The sequence below is a fragment of the Microcaecilia unicolor genome, chromosome 13 (genome assembly GCF_901765095.1).
Source record: "Microcaecilia unicolor chromosome 13, aMicUni1.1, whole genome shotgun sequence".
Taxonomy (NCBI): domain Eukaryota; kingdom Metazoa; phylum Chordata; class Amphibia; order Gymnophiona; family Siphonopidae; genus Microcaecilia; species Microcaecilia unicolor.
This window is the reverse complement of record NC_044043.1, coordinates 31,086,308-31,100,983: the sequence shown is the minus strand read 5'-3', so window position 1 is coordinate 31,100,983 and position 14,676 is coordinate 31,086,308. Positions and strand designations below refer to the sequence as shown.

Below are 14,676 nucleotides of genomic sequence, written 5' to 3'. Positions count from 1 at the left end.
TCTCTCACAGCATTGTAGTTCTCCCCTCATTCCCGCTCTGATTTCATGTCTCATATCACCCCCTTCCCTTCTTATTTATTTGTAACATTTGTATCCTGCATTTTCCCACATATTAGCAGGCTCAATGTGGCTTACAAAATTCCGTAATGGTGGAAGCCAAATACGGTAGATTTTAAACAAATACAATTAGAAAAAAGGGTCAGGTAAGGTAGGGGTAAATGGATACAATAAGGGACAAGGAAATAAGCTATTCATTGCAATGTATATATAGATGCATTGTAGCGGTGAAGGATTTACGTAGAATCAATAGGGTAGGCCTTGCAAAACAGATAGGTCTTTAAAGTTCGCTTGAAGTTTTGATGGTAATGCATTCCACATTTGCATACTTAAATAAGAAAAATTGGATGCATAGGTTGATTTGTATCTGAGTCCAATACAGCTTGGGTAGTGAAGGTTCAGATAAGTACGTGATGAACTGTTTATGGCTGGAAGATCTATTCAATCATATATCCTGGGGCATCACCGTAGATTATCTTGTGGACCAGAGAACAAATTTTTAAAGTAATGCGGTCCTTGATAGGGAGCCAATGTAGTTTTAGTAGAAGAAGTTTAGCGATACCAATTTTTTGTTGTTGTTGTTGAACATCAGTCTGGCAGCTGTGTTTTGGGCTGTCTGGAGTTTTTTCATAAGCTGTACTTTACAACCCGCATATATTCCATTGCAATAATCTGTGCGGCTCAATACCATTGATTGAGTCAAGTTACGGAATATATCCCTCGGAAAGTAAGCTTCCCAGACACCTATTTATAGGGTGGGAGACGAATGACTTGAATAAACTTGGTTGTGGGTGCACCAGGGGGCACAGCAGTGGCAGTGATAGCTATGGCAGAATGTGTGCACATTAAAGGCGAGAGGGATTTCAGAAAAAGAGCTAGGAGGGGTGTCTACTAAAAGAAGGCATATGATAGCTGTGTGTGCCCTTGTGGTGGGGGGGGGGAGAGTTTATAAGCTATCGGATTTGTATACTTAGGGGTAAGGGTTGAGAGGGCTTGTCTTGGTATGTAGAGAAGGGGGGGAATCATCCCCCATGGACAGGATAAAGAGAGAAAAGGGGTGTCATTCCCTATGGTAAGGGGAAAGAGAAAGCTGGGGACAACCTGCAATGTGAGAGGTGGAGATCAAGCATTGGGAGGGGTTACATTACAACATAAGTGGCATTTTGGCTAGGAGAAAGATCCATGAAAAGTAGCCAAGCCAGTCACAAATGCCTGACAAGATCCCCAAAAAGTAGACTATCCCTGGTGCATATTCCCAAATATCAGCAGTGGCATTGTCCAACTCTTATCTTAAGTCTATCAACTTTTTCTCTAGAAATGTGTACAACTTTTGAATGCAGCTCTTTGCTTTTACCAACATCCTCCTACAATTACAATTAACTATGCTTTTTTTAATGAAATTTTCTGTTTGTTTTAATGTACTACTTTATACGTCATGGCATGTCTCCTATTCTTTATACATTTTGAAAGAATAAACAGCATTTACTTCTACTACACATTTTATCTCCTCTTCGACCTTGGAGTTCAAGCTACTTTGGGAGTGAGACTGCTTTCAAAGGGGGGGGGGGGGGGGTGAGAGGTTGGAGAGTATCAAGCCTGAGACTGAAGAAAGCTTGGGTTGGAGGGGGGGCACACAAGAGTTATGCTCTGATGACAGTTCACTCTAATCTTTGTTTAGAGATTAGCTTTCCTGTGGTAGCGCAAAGGCCGAGATGCTCAAAACTCCAGCATGGTACAAAATAGCACTAGAAATTACCACTGCAACAGCAGTGAGGAATTACTTCCTAATGCTCAACACTAACAGGAAGCAAATTATATGTGTGCTACGACCTATGAGCAGAAGTAAAGGAAGAGGATGGTGCCTGGTGCATATGCTGAATTCTGCATTAACCACAGCTCTTCAGCACATGCCCAGAACACCAGTGGGAAGGGGGAGGAAGAAGTGCTGGAAAAGTATTTTGGAAAAAGACCTCCATGATAGAAATGGTGTGAATGACTGGGTTCAAGAGAGCTGTTGTAATAGCCAATCCAAAAGAAAAACTTTAACAGACTAAAAGGAAAGGAAACCACAACCACCCCCATCATGACAGCCAGCATATGGGTGAACCTCTTCTCCCTTGCTTGGGCTGGCTTGCCAGGCTGCTTCATGGCTTGCCGGGTTACCTAATGCCACCTCCGAGCTGGCCTAAGGTTTGTGGCTGTAAGAGCAGCCTTGTTCAGGGCGCTCTTCTTGAAGTGGCAAGGTGAATCTATAAAAACAGCATTTAAATGTGATTTGCATGCTACTTTGAATGTTTTTACTGCTGTAATTGTCTATTGCTCATGTTTGATTTTATTCTTATTGTACACAGCCTTGACTGAATTGCTTCAAAAAGGTGGTAAATAAATTCCAATAAATAAATATAATTAAGGTCAAGGAAAAATATATGTTCTGAGCATTCAGTGGTGGTAAATGAGGGCACTTGTATGAAGCTAATGCCTTCTAGCACCTGCATTTGCTTCTGAGCATTGGGGCCAGAGTGAGTTACATTCAGGTACACAAAGTAGTTCCTTAGCCCTGGGCACAGGCATCTTGGTGAGTGTTATATGCAGCAGCTCAAGTAAAAAATATATGTTAAGAGCACCTGCTTTTAGCTTCCTAAATAACCATTTGCACAGAGTTTTCTTTAACCCCCCCATTCCACACAATCTCAGGGTAAACACTAAAAGGTGTAAAGATTCCAAGCTTTTATGTACTATAGTTCAGGAAAACCTTAAATGAAATGCATGGTGTTTTCTTAATCTTGGTACTGAATGTCACACCTCTTACCTCTGTTGATGCAAGGGCCTACCTCAGTGGCGTAGCCAGACAGCCAAATTTGGATGGGCCTGAGCCCAAAGTGGGTGGGCACAATATTTTCTCTGCCCTACCGCATCTCTTCCCCTTCTGCCTACTACAGTCTGTCTCCCTCCCTTCCTCAGACCATGTTGTCTTCTTAAAATTTTTACTTCCCTTCTCAGAGGGGCCCTGGTGCGGCAGCCATCCTCAAGCTGCCTCCCACTGTCCCACTTTCCCTCTCTGCTATGATCCCCCCAGGCAGAAACAGGAAATTGAGTCCGAGGGGAATGCAGCAGTGAGGGAAAGCTTCGGGGCTGCTGCTGGCAGCTTGTGAAAATGGCTGCCACGCTGGGGCCTCCTCTGAGAAAGGAAATACTTTTTTTTTAAAGAAGATCAGGAAAGGAGGAGGAGCCAGACTGTGGTGTGGAGAAGGGGAAAAGATGCCTGGACTGCATGGCCCCCCTGAAGCTATGGGGCCCACGGCAGCTGTCTGTTCCCCCCTAACACTAGCCCTGTGAACAAGTATGTCTTAAGTGCAGTTTTAAATGTATTCATGCACATGTAGAACCCCTGGCAGGAGCACCTGCTCGAGAGCTGTTTCTGGGGTCACACAAACAAGAAAAGCTGGCGGATCCTGTGGGGTGAAAGGAAGAATTTTCTTCAAGGCTTTCACTCTTTACAAATGTCCTGGTATTTGATTACTACATTTCCCACCGAAGGATATTAGTATAAAACAGTGCATTCCATACACTGACAGGTAACTTAAGAACATAAAAATCGTCATACTGTGTTAGATTAAAGGTTCATCTAGCCCAGTATCCTATTTTCAACAGTGCCAAATCCAGGTCACAAATACCTGGCAGGATTCCACAAAGTACCAAGATTCCATGCTACTGACCCTGGGGATATGGTTTTCCCCAAGACCTGAACTCCAATTTATTGGTAACCCAACAGGGTCAGACAGTAACAGACATTGATCAAAGTGAAAGGTAGCAAAAGGGAACACTTGATGTAGTTAGGATTTCTTCAGCGGATGCATTGTAGTGTTTACAACATCATTACTTGCCTTGCATTTCTTTCAGGGTATAGCAGGCAGTTTCCCAAGATCCTTGCTGACTTACCATTTACTGCATTCTCTTCCCTTTAGAGGTGGAAAGAATCTGTCCTGGAGGCCTGAGTCCTCCTGAGGCTCAGTTTTATTCCTTCTTCTTCTCTCTGTTCCTGACAGCGATTCCGGTCGCAGGCTTGCAGTCGCAGCGATTCCCACACACTGCCTGCCGGCTGCCGCTCAAGTTCAACAATCTCCTTGCAGCTACTAAGCACTAACCCGGAAGTCTCTCCTCTTCCGGGTTAGCGCTTTAGTAGCTGCAAGGAGATTGTTGAACTTGAGCGGCAGCCGGCAGGCCGCGTGTGGGAATCGCTGCGACTGTGAGCCGAGCCTGTGACTGGAATCGCTGTCAGGAACACTGCTGTCTGCTGCTGGGCGGGCCTGACCCCAAATTGGGTGGGCCCAGGCCCGCCCGTGGCTACGCCCTTGGTCTACCTTGGGGGGTCAGTACTCAAGCAAAATATCTGGTTCTCGTTGTAGATAATACACTGAAATCTTCTGCTCAGTGTGTAGTGGCAGCGGCAGCCAAAAAAGCAAACAGGATGCTAGGAATTATTAGGAAAGGGATGGTGAATAAGACCAAAAATACTATAATGCCTTTGTATCACTCCATGATGCGTCTGCACCTTGAGTATCGTGTTCAGTTCTGGTCGCCGTATCTCAAGAAAGATATAGCGGAATTAGAAAAGATTCAAAGAAGAGTGACCAAAATGATAAAGGGGATGGCACTCCTCTTGTATGAGGAAAAGCTAAGAAGGTTAGGGCTCTTCAGCTTGGAAAAGGGACGGATGAAGGGAGATAGGATTGAGGTCTACAAAATCCTGAGTTGGGTACGAGTAGAAGTAAATTGATTTTTTTTTCACTCATTCCAAAAGTACAAAGACTAGGGGGCACTTGAGGAAGTTACATGGAAATACTTTTAAAACAAATACGAGGAAATATTTTTTCACTGAAAGAAAAGTTAAGCTCTGGAACTCTTTGCCAGAGGATGTGTTAACAGCGGTGTAGCGCTATAGAAATGCTAAATAGTAGTAGTAGCAGTAATTTGGGTTTCTGCCAGGTACTTGTGACCTGGCTTGGCCACTATTTGGAAAACAGGATACTGGGCTAGATGGACCATTGGTCTGACCCAGTATGGCTACTCTTATGTTCTTATGTATTAATATTTATTACAGTGAGCTACAATTTCCTCTGGGATGGGTAAGATTTTTGGAATACTATCTACTCTAAAGGATGGCTTGTCTGAATTCTTTCTAAGTCACTTGTGAATGACTAAGGGTCATTGTGGCTGATTTTTAAAAGACAATTGTTGAGCTACAGGCCAGGGCCTGTAAAATTGGCCTTGTTCTGGAATAGTGGGGCTTCTCATAGGCAGGTGTGAGAAATGTACATAACTGTCAGTATTTTCTCATTATTTAAATAAAAAGCTCCCCATTAGTTACTAAGTTCATTAAACATAAGTGGTGAAAGGCCATTCAGCTTAAAGCAACCCTAAAATATTATTTGTCCTGTCCTACTGCATTGCATCTGCTTTTTGTAACTTAAAGTATGTTGGTAGTATTGTATGTTCATAATCAGTTAAGTTATGTATATATGAAAGACTAGAACTGAAAGCTCTGGTAAGTGCTTGGGCCCCGTTAATAATGCTCAGTTCTTATTCTATTATGCATACACTGAGATATCAGCAAATACATAAATAAAAATCTGATTTCTGTTTTATGATGTGGAATGGGTGTTAGTGATTCTCACCCTGGCCTCTTAAGTAAAAGAAAAAGCAATTTGTTAGTAAATATTACTTAGTTTTTTATGTAATTTTAGCGCGCTTCCTGGGCCTTCAACACTCAACAGCGTTAGATGAGATATATTCCTTTTCAGTTCTGACTGACTGAACTATTCCGAATGACATTTTGAAAAAAAAAAAAAAAAAAAAAGCCTTAGTAACCCAGTTGGTACTTTATACTCATATAACATATAAACAACCTCCACTTTGGCAAAATGTCAATTTAATGTAAAGTTGGGAGATCGCTCTTAAACCCTCCAACAGGTAATTACAGTCGTAGGAGATCACTTTTCAAAATTCTGATTGGGGGTATTAAACCCAATAGAAGTTATTCCATCCCTGGACCCAGGCATGGAGTTTGCTCAATCTTGGTGATGCTCAAGCACCCACAGCACTGGCTCCAATACTTACACAGGTTGCAATGGATTTTCAGTCATTTGTTACTGAGCCCTCACTGCACCCAAGCATATGAGATATCATTTCAATGCATGAAAAATGAACACTTTGCCTGTCTGTCCAACTACTTCGTTTAATAACAGAAAGAAAACCTTTTGCTGGCAAAGACTGGAGAGAAGCTCAGTTGCATTCCAGAAGAGCAGCAACAGAACCGCCTTACCGATGAAAACTGATGTTACTGTCTTTCTTCCAGGCGCTGGTGCAGTCGAAAGCTGCACAGCTGGTAGGCATGATGTACGACCGCTGCGGGGGCAGCAGAGTAGACCCCGAGCTACAGAATCTTCCATAAGCAATATGGCCGCTGGGCAGGGGGGGTGGGGCTAAGCTGCTCATAGCACGTAACGGGGAAGCCCCGCCTCCTTGCCTGTTCTCCTGGCAGCTGTTAAGGTGGGCCGGCTTTCAGGTGTTAAGGCAGTCCGGAGCAATGACGGGAGGGATTGGGCTTTTGGTGTCTATTTAATTCCCTCCCCTGTTAATGTTGGAGGATGGATGGGAGATCTGACTCAGCCGTTTTTATAAGAACTAGACACTGAAGAGCAGAGCAGAGCAGTCCCGAAATCAGAGGTTGCACACAGACCGGCAAGGGCAACCAACAGGCCGGTGCACCATAGGGTTTCTCGGAGATTTCACAGCTGGAGCCGGCAACTCGGGTAGGTCATTCATTCCATTTTGCTTTTTCCAGAACAGACGGATGGATTTTCTTTTTTTTTTCTGGACAAGTTCTGGCTGAATTATGCGCAAGATCGTGTTTAGAAAACAGAACAGTGTGCAGGGCACGTCACCGCTGCCAGTTCGTCCTTTCGTTGCTATGTCTCGTTATTTGTGTCTGTGGATCTCCTGCTGTCAGGTTGCTTGCTGCTGATGGGAAGGCTGTATGTATGCCGGGCTGTGAGCAGCTACTTAGCTGATGCAATCCTACACATAGCAATCATCATTTTGCTAGATCAGGTTTTATTGGGCTAATACCGGGGTTTGGAGACAGATTCTGTTGTAGGCTTTCTACCTAGGGACCAGAAGCTCTAAAAATAAAGAACATTTGATTTCAGGGAAATAAAATTGCGATGCGCCTCACTGAAGCTACTCTGAACCTACATATCCAAGGTATGAAAGTAATGTAAAAAAAATAATAATAATAAAATATATATATATATATATATATATATATATATATATATATATATATATATATAAAACCTTTGAGGACTGTAAATTATATTTTTAAAAAGCTGTTTTAAAAAAAGCAATAATAGTCTGGTACATTAATCCAAGATACACAGATTTCTTATTTCCATCAATCCTTAAGTGTTTACATATTGTAAATGTTTATTTTCCAGTAGATTGTGAATTCTTTCAGGATTCTAAAAAAAAATCAGTGTTTATTGATGTTCTTGTGCCACAGGTATTATTGCTGGGTTTCCTTTTCTGGTGGAATAAAATATACTCTTGTGTCAGTATGGAGTCCTCATCACAGACAAGGAATCAAACCTGATGAATAAGACAAGTCAGGGGATGGTTGAGAGTACTGAGGAAAAAGGTGTTCTGCCAGTGTTTATCCTGTAAATACCTATATTCATTTTTTGCATTGGAGTGGGGGGGGGGGGAGTTTGTGTGTGTGCGCGTGTGTTTATTGGTTATGCCCTAAAATCTGTCACTGAAAGCAAGGTGCACTTAGATTTCTGAAAATACCTGACATAGATACAGTTAGTGTTTTCATACTGATTTTCTAGGGCAGATAGCTTTCTATACTCAGACACGGAATGGGAAAAGAACTTAGTAAATGCGGCCCAAAGTGTGATGTCATTATTCTGCAGACTGCCCCTATTTGACTGACTGTACATTTGTCCTTTAGATTGTAAGTTCCTTTGAGCAGGGACTGTCCTTCCATGTTAAATTGTACAGCGCTGCGTAACCCTAGTAGCGCTTTAGAAATGTCAAGTAGTAGTAGTAGTAAGTTCTTCTGAAAAAAAAAAATGAGTCAGAGGAATGATAAAGATGCGTACTTTCTTATCCTCAGTCTGTAAATACCTGAAATAAAAATGTATTATTACTAAAAAAGAACTAGGGAAGAAAACCTAAGAATAAAGGCCAGAGAGGAAGTAGCTGAGTCAAGTAACAGGACTGTGTTTGTCCACCATCTTTTTACAATATGCAGTGAATATTGAGAGCTTCAATCAACTTGCCATGAATTAATTCATACATATTTTCAATTTTTGTAGGCCAACTAAGCAGAAGAAGCCATCTGAGAGGAGTTTGCACCCTTTTGTGACAGTTTCTTAAGGAGAGAGAGAAGTCAGCAGTAGGTAAAAATCAAAAGGCAGAACCCAACTTGCCAGCCTGCACACCTCTACTTGCAATTTCATCTATCCGTCCACATGTGTGAGTACCAGCACTTACACCATATATGGGTGTAGTTATCCACATGGGCTAAAGTTAAGATATATTATTTTACTACTAATGTTATTTTAGCACAGGTCCCATTTTATGCAATGAGATCCAGGGCCCTGTTTACTAAGGCGTGTTTGCACATTTAACACGCTACAATTAGTTTGCGTGCTAACCGTGTAGGCATCTATAGGGATATTGTTGGCTTGTACATGGTTAACGCACGTTAAAGACGCTAACATGCCTTTAACGCGGCTTCGTAAACAGGGCCCCTAGTTACTAATAAACTGGATTAATGGTATTCATAGTAACATAGTAACATAGTAGATGACGGCAGAAAAAGACCTGCATGGTCCACCGAGTCTGCCCAACAAGACAAACTCACATGCGCCATTTTTTGTGTATACCTTACCTTGATTTTGTACCTGTCTTTCTCCGAGGACAAGCAGGCTGCTTGTTCTCACGACTGGGTTGACGTCCGCGGCAGCCCCCACCAACCGGAAGAAGCTTCGCGGGACGGTCGGCACGCAGGCCACGCCCACCGCGCATGCGCGGCCGCCTTCCCGCCCGTGCGCGACCGCTCCCGCCAGTTACTTTTTTCCCGCGACTGAGAGAGTGGTGCGTTTGCCTCTCTCTCTGTTCAGCCGCCGGATTTTCGACCGCGTTTACGCGGATCGTCGCTTGGACCGTTCGGTTCCCTCTGTTTTTTATTTGTATTGTTTTTAAAAAAAAAAAAGAAATTTTTTTTTTGCGCGTGTGGAGCACGCGCTCCCCCTTTTCCCTCGCTTTCTAGCGGGGACGCCACGTTGCGGCCTAGTGGCCGCTCGGTCGGTTGATTTTTTCGTGGTGTGATTTTAGCCACCATTGCCGACTTTGACTTCGCCGACGCGATTTTTCCGTCGATGTCCTCGAAGGTCCCGAGTGGATTTAAAAAGTGTGGTCGCTGCGGCCGGCCGATCTCGCAGACCGACACCCACGCTTGGTGCCTCCAGTGCCTCGGGCCGGAGCACAATCTCAAGTCGTGCGCTTTGTGTCTCGGTCTCCGGAAACGGACTCAGGTTGCGAGGCAAGTTCTGCGGGACCGTCTTTTTGGAACTTGCGCCGGCCCCTCGACGTCGACCTCGACGGCATCGGTATCGAAGGCCGGTTCTTCGGTACCGGTATCGATGCCCGAGACATCGGCACCGATGGCAGCGACCCCAGGAGAACAGGTCCCGTTGGCCCGCCGGTCCGCCGGTGAGAGTGGGGTTGAGAGGCCGCGTGGGCAGTCGGCCCCGGTCACTCCCCTCAACTCGTGAGCCACGGGACCGAACCCTGTCGGACCCGGTACCTCGAGACCGAGGGGGATCGACCTCCTCCTCCTCCATGCCCTCCGGCACCGGTGACGTGCACCGGAAAAAAGATAAGAAGCGCCGTCACCGGGAGCCCTCGGTGCACCCTGAAGAGGAGTCGACGCCGAAGCGTCATCGCAGAGAGGAGAGATCTCCGTCGGTGGTGGAGGTACCGACGCGTCGGGGTTCCGGCACCTCGGTGCCGTCTCCTGGCCCCCAGCAGCTTCTGGCACCGACACCCTTACCGGCCCCACCGCCCTTTCCCGGCAGCGGGCCTGGACGAGTGCCTCAGAGCCATCCTTCCGGGGATCCTGGAAGGGCTGATGCGCCAGGCTGTGCCGGCGTCGGGGGTGCTTGCGCCCCCGGCGCCGATGACTGTGGCGCCGGCGAGCTCTAGCCCGGCGCCGGGGCTGTCGACACCGCCGCCGCTTGCGGTGCCGGTCTCGACCGCCACGCAGGTGGAGTCCCCGTCGACGTCGATGGAGGGAGCTCCGTCCCCGCCGGCGCGGGAGTCCACCGCTCGACGACACCGAGACCTCGGTGCCTCGACGTCGAGCCGGGCCCGGTACCGGACTCAGCTACATGAGCTAATGTCCGATACCGAGGATGAGGACTCGTGGGGGGAAGAGGAGGACCCGAGATATTTCTCCTCAGAGGAGTCTACGGGCCCTTCCCTCGGACCCCACGCCGTCACCGGAGAGGAAGCTCTCACCTCCTGAGAGTCTCTCCTTTGCCTCCTTTGTGCGGGATATGTCTATAAGCATTCCCTTTCCCGTGGTCTCTGTGGAAGAGCCGAGGGCCGAGATGCTCGAGGTCCTCGACTATCCATCACCACCTAGAGAGTCCTCCACGGTACCGCTGCACAATGTCCTGAAGGAGACGCTGCTTCGGAACTGGGTGCGACCACTAACTAACCCCACCATTCCCAAGAAAGCAGAGTCCCAGTACAGGATCCACTCTGACCCAGAGCTCATGCGGCCCCAGTTGCCCCATGACTCAGCGGTCGTGGATTCTGCTCTCAAGAGGGCACGGAGTTCGAGGGATACCGCCTCGGCGCCCCCGGGGCGGGAGTCTCGCACTCTGGACTCATTTGGGAGGAAGGCCTACCAATCCTCCATGCTCGTGACCCGCATCCAATCTTACCTGCTCTATATGAGCATCCACATGCGACCAATGTGCAACAGCTGGCGGACCTGGTCGATAAGCTCCCGCCGGAGCAGTCCAGGCCTTATCAGGAGGTGGTCAGGCAGCTGAAGGCGTGCAGAAAGTTCCTGTCCAGGGGGATTTTTGACACCTGTGACGTGGCATCTCGTGCTGCGGCCCAAGGTATAGTGATGCGCAGGCTCTCATGGCTGCGTGCCTCTGACCTGGACAACGCACCCAGCAGAGACTGGCTGACGTCCCTTGCCGGGGGGATAATATTTTTGGCGAGAAGGTCGAGCAGATGGTTGACCAACTGCATCAGCGGGAAACCGCTCTCGACAAGCTCTCCCACCGGGCGCCTTCAGCACCCGCCCCCGCGGGCGGGCGTTTTTCCCGGGCCCGGCAGGCTGCACCCTATTCTTTTGCGAAGCGTAGGTACAACCAGCCGGCCCGAAGGCCTCGTCAGGCACAGGGACAGCCCCAGCGCGCTCGTTCCCGTCAACAGCGTGCGCCTAAGCAGCCCCCTGCGCCTCCACAGCAAAAGCCAGGGACGGGCTTTTGACTGGATCCATGGAACATAGCCGCCCTACAAGTGTCCGTACCGGACGATCTGCCGGTCGGAGGGAGGTTAAAATTTTTTCACCAAAGGTGGCCTCTCATAACCTCCGACCAGTGGGTTCTCCAAATAGTGCGGTGCGGATACGCCCTGAATTTGGCCTCCCTGCCTCCAAATTGTCCTCCGGGAGCTCAGTCTTTCAGCTCCCATCACAAGCAGGTACTTGCAGAGGAACTCTCCGCCCTTCTCAGCGCCAATGCGGTCGAGCCCGTACCACCCGGGCAGGAAGGGCAGGGATTCTATTCCAGGTACTTCCTTGTGGAAAAGAAAACAGGGGGGATGCGTCCCATCCTAGACCTGAGAGGCCTGAACAAATTCCTGGTCAAAGAAAAGTTCAGGATGCTTTCCTTGGGCACCCTTCTGCCAATGATTCAGAAAAACGATTGGCTATGTTCCCTGGATTTAAAGGACGCATACACTCACATCCCGATACTGCCAGCTCACAGACAGTATCTCAGATTCCGCCTGGGCGCACGGCACTTTCAGTATTGTGTGCTGCCCTTTGGGCTCGCCTCTGCCCCACGAGTGTTTACAAAGTGCCTCGTGGTGGTAGCGGCCTACCTACGCAAGCTGGGAGTGCACGTGTTCCCATATCTCGACGATTGGCTGGTCAAGAACACCTCGGAGGCCGGAGCCCTCCGGTCCATGCAGTGCACTATTCAACTTCTGGAGCTGCTGGGGTTTGTGATAAATTACCCAAAGTCCCATCTCCAGCCAACTCAGTCTCTGGAATTCATAGGAGCGCTGCTGAATTCCCAGACGGCTCAGGCCTACCTTCCCGAAGCGAGGGCCACCAATCTCTTGGCCCTGGCTTCGCAGACCAGAGCGTCTCAGCAGATCACAGCTCGGCAGATGTTGAGACTTCTGGGTCATATGGCCTCCACAGTTCATGTGACTCCCATGGCTCGTCTTCACATGAGATCTGCTCAATGGACCCTAGCTTCCCAGTGGTTTCAAGCCACCGGGAATCTAGAGGATGTCATCCGCCTCTCCACCAGTTGCCGCACTTCACTGCTCTGGTGGACCATACGGACCAATTTGACCCTGGGACGTCCATTCCAAATCCCGCAGCCCACGAAAGTGCTGACGACGGATGCATCTCGCCTGGGGTGGGGAGCCCATGTCGATGGGCTTCACACCCAGGGTCTGTGGTCCCTCCAGGAAAAGGATCTGCAGATCAACCTCCTGGAGCTCCGAGCGATCTGGAACGCACTGAAGGCTTTCAGAGATCGGCTGTCCTGCCAAATTATCCAAATTCGGACAGACAATCAGGTTGCAATGTATTACGTCAACAAGCAGGGGGGCACCGGATCTCGCCCCCTGTGTCAGGAAGCCGTCGGTATGTGGCGTTGGGCGTGTCGGTTCGGCATGCTTCTCCAAGCCACGTACCTGGCAGGCGTAAACAACAGTCTGGCCGACAGACTGAGCAGAGTCATGCAACCGCACGAGTGGTCGCTCCATTCCAGAGTGGTACGCAAGATCTTCCGAGAGTGGGGCACCCCCTCGGTGGATCTTTTCGCCTCTCAGACCAACCACAAGCTGCCTCTGTTCTGTTCCAGACTTCAGACACACGGCAGGCTAGCGTCAGATGCCTTTCTCCTTCATTGGGGGACCGGCCTCCTGTATGCTTATCCTCCCATACCTTTGGTGGGGAAGACCTTACTGAAGCTCAAGCAAGACCGCGGCACCATGATTCTGATAGCGCCCTTTTGGCCCCGTCAGTTCTGGTTCCCTCTTCTTCTGGAGTTGTCCTCCGAAGAACCGTGGAGATTGGAGTGTTTTCCGACTCTCATTTCGCAGAACGACGGAGCGTTGCTGCACCCCAACCTTCAATCCCTGGCTCTCACGGCCTGGATGTTGAGGGCGTAGACTTCGCTGCGTTGGGTCTGTCTGAGGGTGTCTCCCGGGTCTTGCTTGCCTCTAGGAAGGATTCCACTAAAAAGAGTTACTTTTTCAAGTGGAGGAGGTTTGTCGTTTGGTGTGAGAGCAAGGCCCTAGAACCTCGTTCTTGCCCTGCACAGAACCTGCTTGAATACCTTCTGCACTTATCAGAGTCTGGCCTCAAGACCAACTCAGTAAGGAATCACCTTAGTGCGATTAGTGCTTACCATTATCGTGTGGAAGGTAAAGCCATCTCTGGAGAGCCTTTAGTCGTTCGATTCATGAGAGGCTTGCTTTTGTCAAAGCCCCCTATAAAGCCTCCTACTGTGTCATGGGATCTCAACGTCGTCCTCACCCAGCTGATGAAACCTCCTTTTGAGCCACTGAATACCTGCCATCTGAAGTACTTGACCTGGAAGGTCATTTTCTTGGTGGCAGTTACTTCAGCTCGTAGGGTCAGTGAGCTTCAAGCCCTAGTAGCTCATGCTCCATATACTAAATTTCATCACAACAGAGTAGTGCTCCGCACTCACCCAAAGTTCCTGCCGAAGGTGGTGTCGGAGTTCCATCTTAACCAGTCAATTGTCTTGCCAACATTCTTCCCAGGCCGCATACCCGCCCTGCTGAACGTCAGTTGCACACATTGGACTGCAAGAGAGCATTGGCCTTCTACTTGGAGCGGACACAGCCCCACAGACAGTCCGCCCAATTGTTTATTTCTTTCGACCCTAACAGGCTAGGGGTCGCTGTCGGGAAAACGCACCATCTCCAATTGGCTAGCAGATTGCATTTCCTTCACTTACGCCCAGGCTGGGCTGACTCTTGAGGGTCATGTCACGGCTCATAGTGTCAGAGCCATGGCAGCGTCGGTGGCCCACTTGAAGTCAGCCACTATTGAAGAGATCTGCAAGGCTGCGACGTGGTCATCTGTCCACACATTCACATCTCATTACTGCCTCCAGCAGGATACCCGACGCGACAGTCGGTTCGGGCAGTCGGTGTTGCAGAATCTGTTTGGGGTGTAAATCCAACTCCACCCTCCAGGACCCGAATTTATTCTGGTCAGGCTGCACTCTCAGTTAGTTGTTCTTCGTAGGTCAATTT

At 48.4% G+C, this 14,676-nt stretch overlaps 2 protein-coding genes across 3 annotated transcripts in view; one reads left to right on the top strand and one right to left on the bottom strand.

Moving 5' to 3' along the window:
- THAP2 (THAP domain containing 2) overlaps positions 1-6,512 on the bottom strand; it is a 31,054-nt gene extending 24,542 nt beyond the window's left edge. Inside the window, exon 1 of the mRNA XM_030186192.1 lies at positions 6,380-6,512. Within this exon, the coding sequence (XP_030042052.1) occupies positions 6,380-6,450 (71 nt within the window). The 5' untranslated portion in view covers positions 6,451-6,512. The remainder of the gene's footprint in view (positions 1-6,379) is intronic.
- Positions 6,513-6,629: 117 nt separating this feature from the next.
- PSPH (phosphoserine phosphatase) overlaps positions 6,630-14,676 on the top strand; it is a 30,117-nt gene continuing 22,070 nt past the window's right edge. The window contains exons 1-2 of one of the 2 annotated variants that reach the window (XM_030185744.1): positions 6,630-6,869; positions 8,436-8,595. In XM_030185744.1, the coding sequence (XP_030041604.1) occupies positions 8,592-8,595 (4 nt within the window). In that variant the 5' untranslated portion in view covers positions 6,630-6,869; positions 8,436-8,591. Of the gene's footprint in view, positions 6,870-7,271; positions 7,321-8,435; positions 8,596-14,676 lie in introns of those variants that run through there. The other variant, XM_030185745.1, reaches the window with a different exon arrangement.